This window comes from Bos taurus, chromosome 18 (genome assembly GCF_002263795.3).
Source record: "Bos taurus isolate L1 Dominette 01449 registration number 42190680 breed Hereford chromosome 18, ARS-UCD2.0, whole genome shotgun sequence".
Lineage (NCBI taxonomy): Eukaryota > Metazoa > Chordata > Mammalia > Artiodactyla > Bovidae > Bos > Bos taurus.
Genome location: NC_037345.1, coordinates 10,363,951 through 10,378,832, shown reverse-complemented (window position 1 = coordinate 10,378,832; position 14,882 = coordinate 10,363,951). Strand labels below are relative to the sequence as shown.

The 14,882-nt window shown below is 48.2% G+C and overlaps 1 protein-coding gene across 2 annotated transcripts in view; it reads left to right on the top strand.

Moving 5' to 3' along the window:
- The window catches only part of SLC38A8 (solute carrier family 38 member 8), a 51,340-nt gene that overhangs the window by 10,713 nt on the left and 25,745 nt on the right, over nt 1-14,882 (top strand). For both annotated transcript variants that reach the window (XM_059876727.1, NM_001192494.1), the window contains one exon: nt 1,262-1,460. In XM_059876727.1, coding sequence (XP_059732710.1) covers nt 1,262-1,460 — 199 coding nt within the window. The remainder of the gene's footprint in view (nt 1-1,261; nt 1,461-14,882) is intronic.

Below are 14,882 nucleotides of genomic sequence, written 5' to 3'. Positions count from 1 at the left end.
TTCTGTGACTTGGTAGAGGTTCAGGCTGCACATATACCTCAGTTGCACCCCTTCCAGTGATGCACTCACGACTCTGTGCATTTCATGGTGGTGTGCGTTTCACGGTGTGTAAATTTTTTCTTACAAGAGAGGACTATAAACAAACATCAAACTCCAATTAATGACACTCCATTAATGCCCAAATCTTTGGGGGTAAGTATACTGATATCCACAAGTTGCCTTGAAATGTACCCCCGAGTTTAGATGGACATGTGGACACATGGTGAGAGAGATGATAAAGCAAGCACGGGGACCTGCTCCTAGTAGAATCTAGGTGGTGAGGACATGGTGTTCATTGCAAAATTCTTCCAATTTTCCTAGATGTTTGAAAAGTTTTCATACTGTTGGCAAAATTTAAACTGAAGTAGGGAGAGCCCTGGTGAGGGAGTCTGGAGAGAAACAACGACCATTTCTTTTGTTGTTGTTGTTAAATATTTATTTGGCTCCCCTGGGTCTTAGGTGTGGCCCGTGGCACCTTTAGTTGAGGCCTATGAGCTCGTAGTTGTGGCATGTAGGATCCAGTTCCCAGGGCCCTGCATGGGGAGCGCAGAGTCTGAGCCAACAGGCCCCAGGGCAGTCCCCAGCTGTCATGTCTTGAGCAGTTACCACGTGCCAGGCACTGAGCTGAGTGATTATGTGCTTTGTTTAGTCCAAATGCTTCACAACCCCCCAGTAAGGTAGACGGTATCATCCCCATTTCACAGATGGGAAGACAGATGGATGGTTGGCCTCATGCCACAGAGCGGGTGAGTGGCAGGGTTGGAATTGAACTCAAGTATGCCTGCTTCCTCGGAGAAGGCGATGGCACCCCACTCCAATACTCTTGCCTGGAAAATCCCATGGATGGAGGAGCCTGGTAGGCTGCAGTCCATGGGGTCGCGAAGAGTCGGACACGACTGAAGCGACTTAGAAGCAGCAGCAGCAGCATGCCTGCTTCCTAACCACCATGCTTTATGGCTCTCCACCCACGACCCATGTGATCTTAGGAAAGTAATTTAAACTCCGGGTTTCCAAAGCCTCATTTGTCCAGCTGGTGTGGTTTGGCGTGAATCCCAGATTCACAGATTTAGACCAGCGTGGCCTCTAGAATCCACCGGCTTTGTAACTCTGGTTTTGGGGAATGGGCTGGTGGCTCATCAGGCCATGGCCTCTGTAGCTGAGGCTCACTGGGGGTGGGCTGAGCAGCTGTGGGTATGCCCAGCGCCATGGTCTTGTTCGGCAGATCTCCCTGGTCTTCCTGATCAGCGGGCTGGTTGTCCTGGGCTATGCTGCCTCCGTCAGCGGCCAGGCCACCTACCAAGGCGTGGTCGGAGGGCTGTGTGGCCCTGCCATCGGCAAGCTGTGTGAGGCCTGCTTCATCATCAACCTGCTCATGATCTCCGTGGCCTTCCTCAGGGTGGTCGGCGACCAGCTGGAGAAGCGTGAGTACCTGCGCTGCAGTCGAGGTGACCCCTGTGTGGAGCTCAGGGCTTCTGGTGGATGAGCAGGATGTGGACGTGGGGCTGGGCCCTGGGCAAGCTGCAGAGGCTGAGACCACCCCTAGTTCCTAACATTGTAGGGAAGGGAGGTCTGGGAGAAGTAATTACCAGTATAGCGGAAGTCAGAGAGAGAGGGGGCTGTGCTGGGGTGTCCCATGGGGACTCATTTTCCACATGAGAGGTGGCACCAACTGCAGAGACGTCCCGGTGAGAGAGAACCAGTAGACCTTGAGTTTTGGGACCTTGCAGACTCTGGGCTCACGCACCCTTGGCCTCTAGTCCCCCACTAACAATTTCCCTCTGAGTACTGCTTTGGCTGCGTCTTGCTGATTTTGGTGTGTTCTGGTTTCACTTTCATGTCGTTCAGACCTTTGCTAATTTTTGCTACGATTTCTTCTTTGACCCTTGGGATGTTCGGAATTGTGCAATTCAGTTGCCACTGATTTGGGGGTTTCCTCAATGCGCTTGTGGTTTCTCCCTCAAATGCATCATGGTCAGAGAACACACGCACGTCATTGTGGCATTTGAGACCTACTCAGTGGCTCAGGCGCAGTCTGTCTTGTTGATCTCTTTTTTCAAAAATATTTGTTTATTTGGCTGCGTCAGGTCTTTGCTGTGGCATGTGAGCTCCTCGCTGTGACAGGTAGGGTCTTTATTTGTGGCATGTGGGATCTAGTTCCCTGAACGGTGATTAAACCCTGGGCCATCTGCACTGGGAGCATGGAGTGCTAACCACTGGACCACCCGGGAAGTAAGTCCCTTACTGAGCTCTCAAAGGGTGTGTGTGGTTGTTGAGTGCAGTGTTTTAGAACCCTCCATTATGTCAAGATGATCCAGACCTTCTGTGGCTTTGCAGATTTTTGGGGAGTGGGCAGTGGGGTGGGGAAGTCTAGTTATTCTGTTTGGTTCTGAGAGAGAAAGTGTTAAAATCTCTTATTATGATTGCCGATTTGTCTCTTTTTCCCTTTAATCCTATGAATGTTTTGCTCATGGTTTTCGAAACTCTTGTTATTAAGCACACACTGTGAATTGCCTTTTTATTATGAAATTTCCATTTTTGTCTCTGAATTACTTTGTCATTATATCCGCCTTCTCTTCTATGAATACAGCCTCTCTAGCATCCTTAAGATTAGCGTTGGTACAGAATCTCTCTTCCCACTCTTTTTCTGTGAACCTAACCGTGGCTTGGAATTTTAAAATGCATTTCTTGTAGACAGCATATGGTCGGGTCTTGCTTTTTTATCATCTTGACAGTCTTGGGTTTTAATTGGAATGTTTTAGACTTTTACTTGGAATGTAATTACTGATATGATGGATCTCAGTCTGTTTTACTGTTTGTTTTGTCTGTTCTGTCTCTTGAACCATGAAAAAAAGGCCCCCGACGTGGGGTTATGGAAATTAAAAGCTCCCATGTTGTGGGAAGCGCTCTCATCCCTCAAAAAAATGAAAGTTGGTAAATCCGAACCTCTCAGTGGGTAAATCAGTGCAAGGATTCCCTGCTGACCGTGGCCAGGAGAGGTCATGTCAAGTTTCAATTATGCTCGGCTGGTGGTGCTGCTCTTAGGAGATGAATTCTGAGGTGCTGCCGTGTGGAGAAGGATTCTCAGGGGATGTGGAATTGAGGAAGACTTTAAAGGGCTGCAGGGTTGAGAAGGGTCTGTGGGCTGTCGCACAGGCAAGGATCTTGAGGGGCTGCTGTGTTGCAAAGGATCTGTGGGTCTGCCATGTTGAGAAGAATTTGGGAAGGCTGGGTGATGAGAAGGGTCCCGGGGCTGCCATGTTGGGAAAGATTCTGAGGGGCTGCAGTATTGAGAGGGATTTGGAGGGCCGGCCATGTTGAGGAGAATGTAGCGATTGCAGTTTGCGAAGGATTCTGAGGGGCTACCAGGTGAGAAAGATTCTAGGGGCTGCCATGCTGAGAAGTATTCTGAGGGCCTCTGTGTTGAGAAGAATGTTAGGAGGTGATTGTTTTTTTTGCAGATTCTCAGCAGCTGAGGTGTTGAGAAGGATCTAGGGGCTGCTGTGTTCAGAAGGATTCTGAGGGGCTGCCATGTTAGGAAGTACCTGAGGTGCTGCCATGTTGAGAAGAATTTTGAGGGTCTGGGGTGTTTAGATGGATCTTTGAGGCGCTGCTGTGTTGAGGATTCTGAGGGGATGCCATGTTGAGAAGGATCTGTGGCCTGCTTTGTTGGGACAGATCTGGAGGAACTGCCTGTTTGGGAAGAGTTCTGAGGGACTGCTGTGTTGAGAAGGTATCTGAGGTACTGTTGTGTTGGGTAGGATTCTGAGGGCCTCCGTGTTGAGAATAGTTTTAGGGGCTGCCATGCTTCTGAGGATTCTCAAAAGCTTCTGTGTTAAGATGATTCTGACAGGCTGCCTTGTTGAGGACGCTGAGGTAGGCTGTGTCTTGTTCAGACACAGCCTTTTGTAGTGTTCAGGAGGATTCTGTGGGGCAGCCATATTGGAAAGGATCTGAGGAGATGCAGTCCTGAGAAGGGGAGGATTCTCAAGGCCTGCTGTATCAGAAGGATGCTGACGGCCTCAGTGTTGAGAAGAATCTTAGGGGCCACCATGTTGGGAAGAATCTTAGTAGATGCAGTAGTGGAAACGATTCTGTAGGGTGGCCATGTCAAAAGGGTTCTGAAGGCTTTTGTGTTGTCAAGAATCTGAGGGGCTGTGGTGTTCAGGAGGATTCTGATGTAGTGTCATGTTGAGTAAGATTTTGAGGTGCTTCATGTTGAGAAGGATTCTGAGGGCCTGCTGTGTTGGGAAGAATCTGAGTGGCTATTGTGTTGAGAATGATTCAGAGGCATGCCCTGTTGGTAAGGTTTGTGAGTGGATGCCATGTTGGTAAGAATTCTGAGGTGCTGCTGTGTTGAGAAGGATTCTGAGAACGATCTGAGGAGCTGCCATGTTGGGAAGGATTCTTAGATGCTGCTTTGTTGAGGTGGATTCCTATGGGCTGTCATTTTGAGAAGGATTCTAAGGGTTGCTGTGTTGAGAAGAATCTTAGGGACTGCTGTGTTGATGAGAATTGTTAGTGGCTACCATGTTGGGAAGGATTCTGATGGTCAGTTGTGTCACAAGAATTCCGAGGGCTTTTGTGTTGAGAAGTATCTTAGGGGCTGCCATATTGAGGACAATTCAGAAGGACTGCCTTGTGGGATGGATTCTGATGGCCTCTTTGTTAGGGGCTGCTGTGTTGAGAAGGATTCTGAGGTGCTACAGTATTGGGAAGGGTTCTGAGGGGCTATCCTATTGAAAAGATGCTGATTCACATTCTCCTCTTGAGGATGATTTGAATGCCTGAAGTTTGGGGAAGGATTCTGAGGGACTGTGATGTTGAGAATCCCCAGCTGCTACCTTGTTGAGTGTTCTGCTGGCATGCAGTGCTGAAAAGAATCTTAGGGGCTCTCCTGTTGGGTGGGATTCTGAGGGCCTCTGTGTTGAGAAGAATCTTAGGGGCTGCCTTAGTGAGATGGTTCTGAGGGACTTCTGTATTCAGAACATTTTTTGAATGGCTACAGCATTGGGAAGGATCTAAGGTGCTGCCATATTGAGATGCTTCTGAAGTTTGATCCCTGGGTTGGGAAGACCCAGAGAAGGAAATGGCAACCCACTCCAGTAGTCTTGCCTGGAAAATCCCATGGACAGAGGAACCTGGTGGGCTACAGTCCATGGGTCGGATAGAGTCAGACACAACTGAGTGATTTAACACACTGAGGGACTGCTATGTTGAAAATGATTTTGAGGGGCGCCTGTATTGAGGATTGTGAATGGTTGCTTTTGGAGAAGGAAGTGAGCTGACATATTGAGAGGATTCTGTGGGACTGCTGTGTTGGGAAGGATTCTGAGAGCAGCTATGATGAAAATTGTTTTGAAGAGCTGCATGTTGAGGAGGATTCTGAGGTGCTGTCTGTTGAGATGAATGCAAAGGGCCTGCAGTATTTGGAAGGATTCTAGGGACTGCCATTCTGGAAAGGTTCTAATGTGCTGCAATTTAGATGGATCCTGAGGGCTATTGTGTGAGAAGGATTAGGGGGCTGTTGTGTTGAGAAGGATCTGGAGGAGGGCTTCTGTGTTCAGAAGGATTCTGAGGGCTTTCTGTGTTGGGAAGGATCTGAGGGGCTGCTGGGTTGGGAAAGATTCTGAGGGCCTTGTTTTGAGAAGAAGTTTGCTGCTGCTGCTGCTGCTGCTGCTGCTGCTAAGTCACTTCAGTCGTGTCCAACTCTGGGCGACCCCATAGACGGCAGCCCACCAGGCTCCGCCATCCCTGGGATTCTCCAGGCAACAACACTGGAGTGGGTTGCCATTTCCTTCTCCAGAGAAGAAGTTTAGGGGCTGCTGTGTTTTGGAGAATTCACGAGAGCTACCCCATTGGGAAGGATTTGAGGGAGTGCTGTGTTGAGAAGGATTTGAGGGACTTTAGTATTGGGAAGTATTCTGAGGGATGCCATGTGAGAGGCATTCCGAGGGGCTGCTATATTGAGAAGAATTTGGGAGGGCTGGCTTGCTGAGGGGGATCTGAGGTGCTGCCTTGTTGAGAAGGATTCTCAGGGCCTGCAATGTTGAGAAGAATGTTAGCAACTGCAGTTTGGGAAGGATTCTGAGGGGCTGCCATGTCAGGATTTTGAGGGCTTTTTGTATTGAGAAGGATTTTAGGGGCTTAGAATCAGAAGGGTTGCATTGTGAGATTGATTCTGATGGCTTCTGTGTTTAGAAGAATCTTAGGGGCTGCTGCGTTGAGAAGGATATGAGGAATTGCTGCATTGAGAAGGATTCTGAGGGATGCTGCGTTTAGATGTATTCTGAGGAGCTGCTGTGTGGAGAAAGATTGTTCGTGCCTCCCTGTGGAGCAGAAACTTAGGGTCTGCCATGTTGAAAAGGGTTTTGAGGGTGTGCATGGATGGGAATACCAGACCACCTGACCTGCCTCTTGAGAAACCTATATGCAGGTCAGGAAGCAACAGTTAGAACTGGACATGGAACAACAGACTGGTTCCAAATAGGAAAAGGAGTACGTCAAGGCTGTATATTGTCACCCTGCTTATTTAACTTATACGCAGAGTACATTATGAGAAACACTGGGCTGGAAGAAGCACGAGCTGGAATCAAGATTGTCAGGAGAAATATCAATAACCTCAGATATGCCGATGACACCACCCTTATGGCAGAAAGTGAAGAGGAACTAAAAAGCCTCTTGATGATAGTGAAAGAGAGTGAAAAAGTTGGCTTAAAGCTCAACATTCAGAAAATGAAGATCATGGCATCCGGTCCCATCACTTCATGGGAAATAGATGGGGAAACAGTGGAAACAGTGTCAGACTTTATATTTTTGGGCTCCAAAATCACTGCAGATGGTGATTGCAGCCATGAAATTAAAAGATGCTTGCTCCTTGGAAGGAAAGTTATGACCAACCTAGATAGCATATTCAAAAGCAGAGACATTACTTTGCCAACCAAGGTCTGTCTAGTCAAGGCTATGGTTTTTCCAGTGGTCATGTATGGATGTGAGAGTTGGACTGTGAAGAAAGCTGAGCGCCAAAGAATTGATGCTTTTGAACTGTGGTGTTGGAGAAGACTCTTGAGAGTCCCTTGGACTGCAAGGAGGTCCAACCAGTCCATCAGTCCTGGGTGTTCTTTGGAAGGACTGATGCTAAAGCTGAAACTCCAATACTTTGGCCACCTCATGTGAAGAGTTGACTCATTGGAAAAGACCCTGATGCTGGGAGGGATTGGGGGCAGGAGGAGAAGGGGACGACAGAGGATGAGATGGCTGGATGGCATCACGGACTCAATGGACATGAGTTTGGGTGAACTCTGGGAGTTGGTGGTGGACAGGGAGGCCTGGTGTGCTGCAGTCCATGGGGTGGCAAAGAGTCGGACACGACTGAGCAACTGAACTGAATAGTTGAGGAGGATCTGGGCAATGTTGTGTTGAGTAAGTTTTTGAGGTACTCTGTATTGAGATGGATTCTTAGAGCCTGCTGAGTTGGAAAGGATCTGAGAGGGCTGTTTTTTTTTGAGGATCTGAGTGGGTTACGTGTTAAGAAGGATCTGTGTGGCTGCTGTGTTAGGAATAATTCTTAGGTGCTGCTCTGTTGATTCTGAGGGGCTTCCATGTTGAGAATTCTGAGGGGCTGTTCTGTGAGATGGATTCAGAGGAAGGAGCTCTGTGTTAAGAAAAATCTTGTGAGCTGTCATGTTGATGAGGATTTGAGGGCCTGCTATTTTTAGAAGGATTCTGAGACGGTGCAGGGTTGAGGATCTGAGGCAGTGTCATGTTGAGTAATTTTTGAGGTGCTCCATGTTGAGAAGGATTCTGAGGGCAGCTATATTGGAAAGGATCTGAGGAGTGTTAACAATGGTTCTGAAAGTGCGCCATGTTTCAAAGTATTTTGAGGGATGTGTGTTGAGCAGCACTCTGAGAAGCTGCTGTTTTGTGGAGGATCTGAGGGACTGCCCTGTTGGGAAGGATCTGAGGGGCTGCCAAGTTGAAAAGGATTATGCCTGCCTGTCCTGTTGAGGAGGATTCTGAGGTGCTGCCTCATTGAGAAGAATTCTAAGTGGCTACTGTGTTGGAAGGATGTGAGATGCTGGTATGTTGGGAAGGATTTTGGGGGAGCTACTGGATTGAGAAGTATTCTGTGTGACTGCTGAGTTGAGGATTCTGAGGTGTTGCCATGTTTCAAAAGATTGTCGTGTTTAGAAGGATTCTAGGGTCCTCAAAGGGAGAAGGCAATGGCACCCCACTCCAGTACTCTTGACTGGAATATCCCATGGACGGAGGAGCCTGGTGGATTGCAGTCCATGGGGTCGCTAAGAGTCGGACACGACTGAGCGACTTCACTTTCACGCATTGGAGAAGGAAATGGCAACCCACTCCGGTGTTCTTGCCTGGAGAATCCCAGGGATGGGGGAGCCTGGTGGGCTGCCGTCTATGGGGTCGCACAGAGTCGGACACGACTGAAGCGACTTAGCAGCAGCAGCAGGGTCCTCAAAATGTTGACAAGAATCTTAGAGGTAGCCATCCTTTGGAGGATTCTCAGGGCCTGCTGTGTTGAGAAGGATAGGAGGGCTACTGTTCTCAGAAGATCCTGAAAGACTGCCACGTTGAAATGAGTTTGAAGGGCTCCCATGTTGAGGAGGATTCTGAGCTGCTGCCTTATTGAGAAGAGTTCTGAAGGCCTGCAGTGTATGGAAGGATTCTGAGGGTGCAGTGTTGAGAAGGATCTGAAGGGCTACTGTGTGGAGAAGAATTTTGGGGGACCACTGTTTTGAGGAGGATTTGTGGCGTGCCATGCTGAGAAAGTTCTATGGTGCTTCAGTGTTGGGAAGGATTCTGAGGTGCCGCAATGTTCACAAGAATTCTGAGGGGCCTCAGTGTTGAATCTTAGGGGCTGCCGTACTTGAGAGGATTCTAAGGGGCTGCCTTGTTGAGAAGGATTCTGAGGGCCTGCAGTGTTCAGAAGGACCTGAGGGGCTGCGTCATTGGGAACAGTTCTCAATGTAGTGTAGGATGTAGTATTGAGAAGAATGTTAGCAACTACCATTTACCAAGGACCTGAGGGGCTGCCATTTTGAGGAGTATCTGAAGGGCTACCATGTGAGAATGATTCTAGGGGCTCCATGTTGAGAAGAATTGTAGGCGCTGCCATGCTGGAAGTATATTAAGGGCCTCGATGTTGAGAAGAGTCTTAGGAGGTGCTGTGTTTTGGAGGATTCTCAAGAGCTGTGATGTAGAGAAGGATCTTGCTGCTGTTGCTGCTGCTAAGTTGCTTCAGTCGTGTCCGACTCTGTGCGACCCCATAGATGGCAGCCCACCAGGGTTCCCCGTCCCTGGGATTCTCCAGGCAAGAACACTGGAGTGGGTTGCCATTTCCTTCTCCAGAGAAGGATCTTAGGTGCTGCCATGTTCAGAAGGATTTTGAGGGGCTCTGGTGTTCAGATGGATCCTCGAGAGGCTGCCGAATTGATGAGGGTTTTGAGTGGTGGTGGTGGTGGTTTAGTCACTGAGTCGTGTCCGACTGTTGTGACCCCATGGACTGTAGCCTGCCAGGCTCCTCTGTCCATGGGATTCTCCAGGAAAGAATACTGAAGTGGGTTGTCATTTCCTTCTCCAGGGGATCTTCCCAACCCAAGAATCAAACCTGGGTCTCCTGCATTGCAGGCAGATTCTTTACCGACTGAGCTACGAGGGAAGCCCAATTATTAAAGATGCAAAGGATCTCAGATGCTACCATACTGAGAAGGATTATGTGCTGCTGTGTTGGGACAGTTTCTGAGGCATGGCCTGTTTGGGAAGAGTTCTGATGGGCTGCCATGTTGAGAAGGATGTGGAGTATCTTCATGTTCAGAAGAATTTTAGGGATTGCTATGTTTTGGAGGATTCTCAGAAGCTATTGTGTTGAGAAGGACGATAGGACCTATAGTGTTTGAAAAGATTGTATGGGGCTGCCATATTGTGAAGGATCTGAGTAGATGGTGTTGACAGGATTCTGAGTGACCGTCCTTTGAGAAGGATCCTGAGGGAACTGCTGTGTTGGGAAGGATTCTCATGGGTGCTGTGTCAGAAGGATTCTGAGGGCCTCAAGAGTTGAGGAGACTCTTAGACGCTGCCATGATGGGAATAATCTTAGCTGCTGCAGTGGTGGGAATGATTCTGAAGGGCTGCCATATCAAAAGAATTGTGAGGGATTTTGAGTTGTAAAGAGTCAGAGAGGGCTCTTGAGGGCTCTTCTGAGGTAGTGTCATGTTGAGTAAGATTTTGAGGTGCTCCCTGTTGAAAACAATTCTGAGGGCCTGCTGTGTTGGGAAGGATTCTTAGGGGCTGCTGTGTTCAGGTGGATTCCTGTGGGCTGTCATTTTGAGAATTCTAGGGGCTGCCATGTTGAGAAGAGTCTTAGCCACTGCTGTGTTGATGCGAATTCTGAGTGGCTCCCACGTTGGGAAGGATTCTGATAGGCTGCCATGTCAGGTGTCTGAGGGCTTTTATTTTGAGAAGTATTTTAGGTGTTGCCATCTTAAGAAGTAACAAAAGGGCTGCCTGGCAAGATGGATTCTGATGGCCTCTGTGTTTAGAATAATCTTAGGGGCTGCTGTGTTAAGAAAGAGTCTTAGAGTCTCCATGTGGAGCAGAATATTTGGGAATGCTTGTTGAGAAGAATCTGGGGGACTTCTGTTCAGAATGATTCTAAGGGATTGCAGCATTGGAAAGGATCTGAAGTGCTGCCTTGTTGAAAAGGTTTCTGAGTTTCTGCTGTGTTTGGAAGGATGTAAGGGACCCTTGAGAGTCCCTTGGACTGCAAGGAGATCCAACCAGTCCATCCTAAGGGAGATCAGCCCTAGGTGTTCATTGGAAGGACTGATGCTAAAGCTGAAACTCCAATATTTTGGCCACCTCATGCGAAGAGTTGACTGATTGGAAAAGACTCTGCTGGGAGGGATTGGGGGCAGGAGGAGAAGGGGACGACAGAGGATGAGGTGGCTGGATGGCATCACTGACTCGATGCACATGAGTTTGAGTAAACTCCAAGAGTTGGTGATGGACAGGGAGGCCTGATGTGTTGCGATTCATGGGGTTGCAAAGAGTCAGACATGACCGAGCGACTGAACTGAACTGAAGGGACCCACTGTGTCAAATGGATTGTGAGGATTTCTGTGTTGATGAGATTCTTAGGGGCTGCCATGTTGAGAAGGATTCTGAGGGACTGCTGTGTTGGGAAAGATTCTGAGCGCCTGCAGTTTGGGGAAGGATTCTAAGGGACTGCTATGTAGAAAATAACCCTGATGGGCTGGTATATTGAGGAGCATCCTGATCTGCTGTCATGATGAGAATTCTGAGTGGCTGCTGTGTGAAAAAGATCGTGAGGGCTTTTGTGTTGGTAAGAATCTCATGTGCTGCCATGTTGAGGAGGGGCTGATCTGTTGAGAAGGATTCTCTGAACCTCCATGTTTTGAAGATTCTTAGGGGTTGCTGTGTTGGGAAGGATCTGAGACCTGGTTGTGTTGACAAGCATTCTGAGGTGCTGCCATGTTGAACATAATTCTGAGGGGCTGCCACATTGAAAATGTTCTGTGGAGTTGCTGTGTTGAGAAGGATTCTGAGGGGCTGCTGTGCTGAGGATTCTGAGTAGCTGCCTCCCTGGGAAGGATATGAGGGGCTTTTGTAGAGGATTCTGAGAGGATGCAGTATTGAGATGGATTCTGAAGAGTTGCCATATTGAGGAGGATTCTGAGGTGCTGCCTTATTGAGAATAAATCTGAGTGGCTGCTGTGTTGGAAGGATGTGAAGGGCTGCCGTGTTGAGAAGGATTTGGGGCTGCTGGACTGAGAAGTGTTCTGTGTGGCTGCTGTGTTGAGGATTCTGAGGTTCTGCCGTATTGAGATGAATCTGAGATTCTGCCATGTTTAGAATGATTGTAATGAGCCGCCATGTTTAGAAGGATTCTGGGGGCCTCCGTGTTAAGAGGGATCTTAGAGGCTGCCATCCTTTAGAGAATTCTCAGAAGGATATGAGGACTGCTGTATTCAGAAGATTCTGAAATGCTGCCATGTTGAAAATGATTTTGAGGGGCTGCATGTTAAGAAGGATTCTTTTTTTTTTTTTTTTTTTTTAAGAAGGATTCTGAGCTGCTGTATTGTTAAGAAGTGTTCTGAGAGCCTGCAGTGTTAAAAAGAATCTTAGTGGGTGCTGTACTTTGGAGGATTCTCACAGGCTGCCATGTTGAGAAGGATAGGAGGAGCTGCTTTGTTCAAAAGGGAGATTGTGAGGGGCTGCCATGTTGAAAATGATTTTGAGGGGCTGCGTGTTGGGAAGGATCCTGAGGGTTGCCATGTTGGAAAGGCTCATGAGGAGCTATGTGTTGGGAAGCATTCTGAGGGCCTCCACGTTGAGAAGAGTGTTAGGGGCTGCCATGTAGAGATGTTCTGATGGTTTTGATTTCTGTGTTCAGAGGCTGCTGAAGGGCTACAGCATTGGGAAGGATCTGAGGTGCTGCCATGTTGAAAATGATTTGACAGGTGGATGTGTTGAGGATTCTGGATGGCTCTTCCTAGGGAAGGAAGTGAGGGACTGCTGCATAGAGTAGTTTCTGAGGAGCTTCTGTGATGGGAAGGATTCTGAGGAACTACCTGTTTGGGAAGAGTTCTGAAGGACTGCTGTGTTGAGAAGGATTCTGAGGAGTTATTCCTCAGAATATTGGGAAGTATTCTGAGGGCCTTTCTGTTGAGAAGAATTTTTAGGGGCTGCTGTGTTTTAGAGGATTCTCAGAAGCTGCTGTGTTGAGAAGATTCTGATGGGCTGATTTGTTGAGAAGGACACTGAGTGGCTGTAGTATTTGGAAGGATTCTGTGGGCTGCCATATTGGGAAGGATCTGAGGAGATGTGGTGTTGAGAAGGATTTCGAGTGGCTGTTCTACTGAGAAGGATCCTGAAGGACTTCCTCATGGGTTGCTTTGTCAGAAGGATTCTGAGGGCCTCAGTATTGAGAAGAATTTTAGGGGCTGCCATGTTGGGAAGAATCTTAGCAGCTGTGGTGGTGAGAATGATTCTGAAAGGCTGCCATGTCAAAAAGATTCTGAGGGCTTTTGTGGTGTGAAGAATCTGATGGGCTGCTGTATTGAGGAGGATTCTGAGGTAGTGTCATGTTGAGTAAGATTTTAGGTGCTCTCTGTTGTAAACGATTCTGAGAGCCTGCTGCAGTGGAAAGGATATGAGTGGCTATTGTGTTGACAATGATTCTGAGGTATGTTGTGTTGGTAAGCCTTCTGAGGTGCTGCTGTGTTGAGGAGGATCTGACTGGATTATGTGTTGAGAATGATCTGAGGGGCTGCTTTGTGTTAGGAAGGATTCTTAGGGGCTGCTGTGTTCAGAAGGACTTTGAGGGGCTTCCATGTTAATGAAAGCTGCTGTATTGGGAAAGGATCTGAGGGGTGTTGTATTAAGAAGGATTCTGATGGCCTGCCAAGTTGCAAAATATCCTGAGGGATGTGTGTTGAGCAGCATTCTCAGAAGCTGCTCTGTTGTGGAGGATCTGAGGGGCTGCCGAGTTGAGAAGGATTGTACCTGCCTGTCCTGTTGAGGAGGATTCTGAAGTACTGCATTATTGAGAAGAATTCTGAGTGGCTGCTGTGTTTAGAAGGATTCTGGGGGCCTCAAAATGTTGAGAAGAATCTTAGAAGCTGCCATCCTTTGGAGGATTCTCAGGGGCTGCTGTGTGGAAAAGGATAGGAGGGCTGCTATGTTCAGAAGATTTTGAGAGGCTGTCATGTTGAAAATGATATTGAGCGGCTGCCATGTTGAGGATTCTGAGCCGCTACCTTGTTGAGAAGTGTTCTGAGGGCCTCAGTGTTTGGAAGGATTCTGAGGGTGCTGTGTTGAGAATATGAAAGGCTACTGTGTTGAGAATAGTTTGGGGAGACTACTGTGTGGAGAAGGAATTGGCAACCCACCCCAGTGTCTGCCTGAAAAATCCCAAGGACAGAGAAGCCTGGTGGGCTGCCTCCAAAGGGTCGCAAAGAGTCAGACACGACCGAACGACTAAGCACAAGCAGCCTGTGTTGAGGAGGATTTGTGGTGCTGCCATCCTAAAAAGGCTTCTGAGGTGCCGTTGTATAGGGAAGCATTTTAAGGGGCTACAGTGTTCACATGGATTCTACAGGCCTCAGTGTTGAAAAGAAACTTAGGGGCTGCTGTACTTTAGAGGATTCTCACTGGCTGCCATGTTGAGAAGGATCTGAGGGCTGCTGTGTTCAGAAGGATTCAAAGGTGCTGCCATGTTAAAAATGATTTTGAGGGGCTGCCATGTTGAGAAGGATAGTGAGAGTTTGCAGTGTTTGGAAGCATTCTCTGGGACTGCCATGTTGGCAAGGTTCTGAGGTGCTGTGGTTTAGATGGATCTTGAGGTCTAGTCAAAGCTATGGTTTTTCCAGTGGTCGTGTATGGATGTGAGAGTTGGACTGTGAAGAAAGCTGAGCACCAAAGAATTGATGCTTTTGAACTGTGGTGTTGGAGAAGACTCTTGAGAGTCCCTTGGACTGCAAGGAGATCCAACCAGTCAATCCTAAGGGAAATCAGTCCTGGGTGTTCACTGGAAGGACTGATGCTGAAGCTGAAACTCCAATACTTTGGCCACCTGATGCAAAGAGCTGACTCATTTGAAAAGACCCTGATGCTGGGAAAGATTGAAGACAGGAGGAGAAGGGGATGAGGGAGGATGAGATGGTTGGATGGCATCACCGACACAATGGACATGGGTTTGGGTGGACTCCGGGAGTTGGTGATGGGCAGGGAGGCCTGGTGTGCTGCAATTCATGGGGTCACAAAGAGTTGGACATGACTGAGCAACTGAACTGAACTGAGGG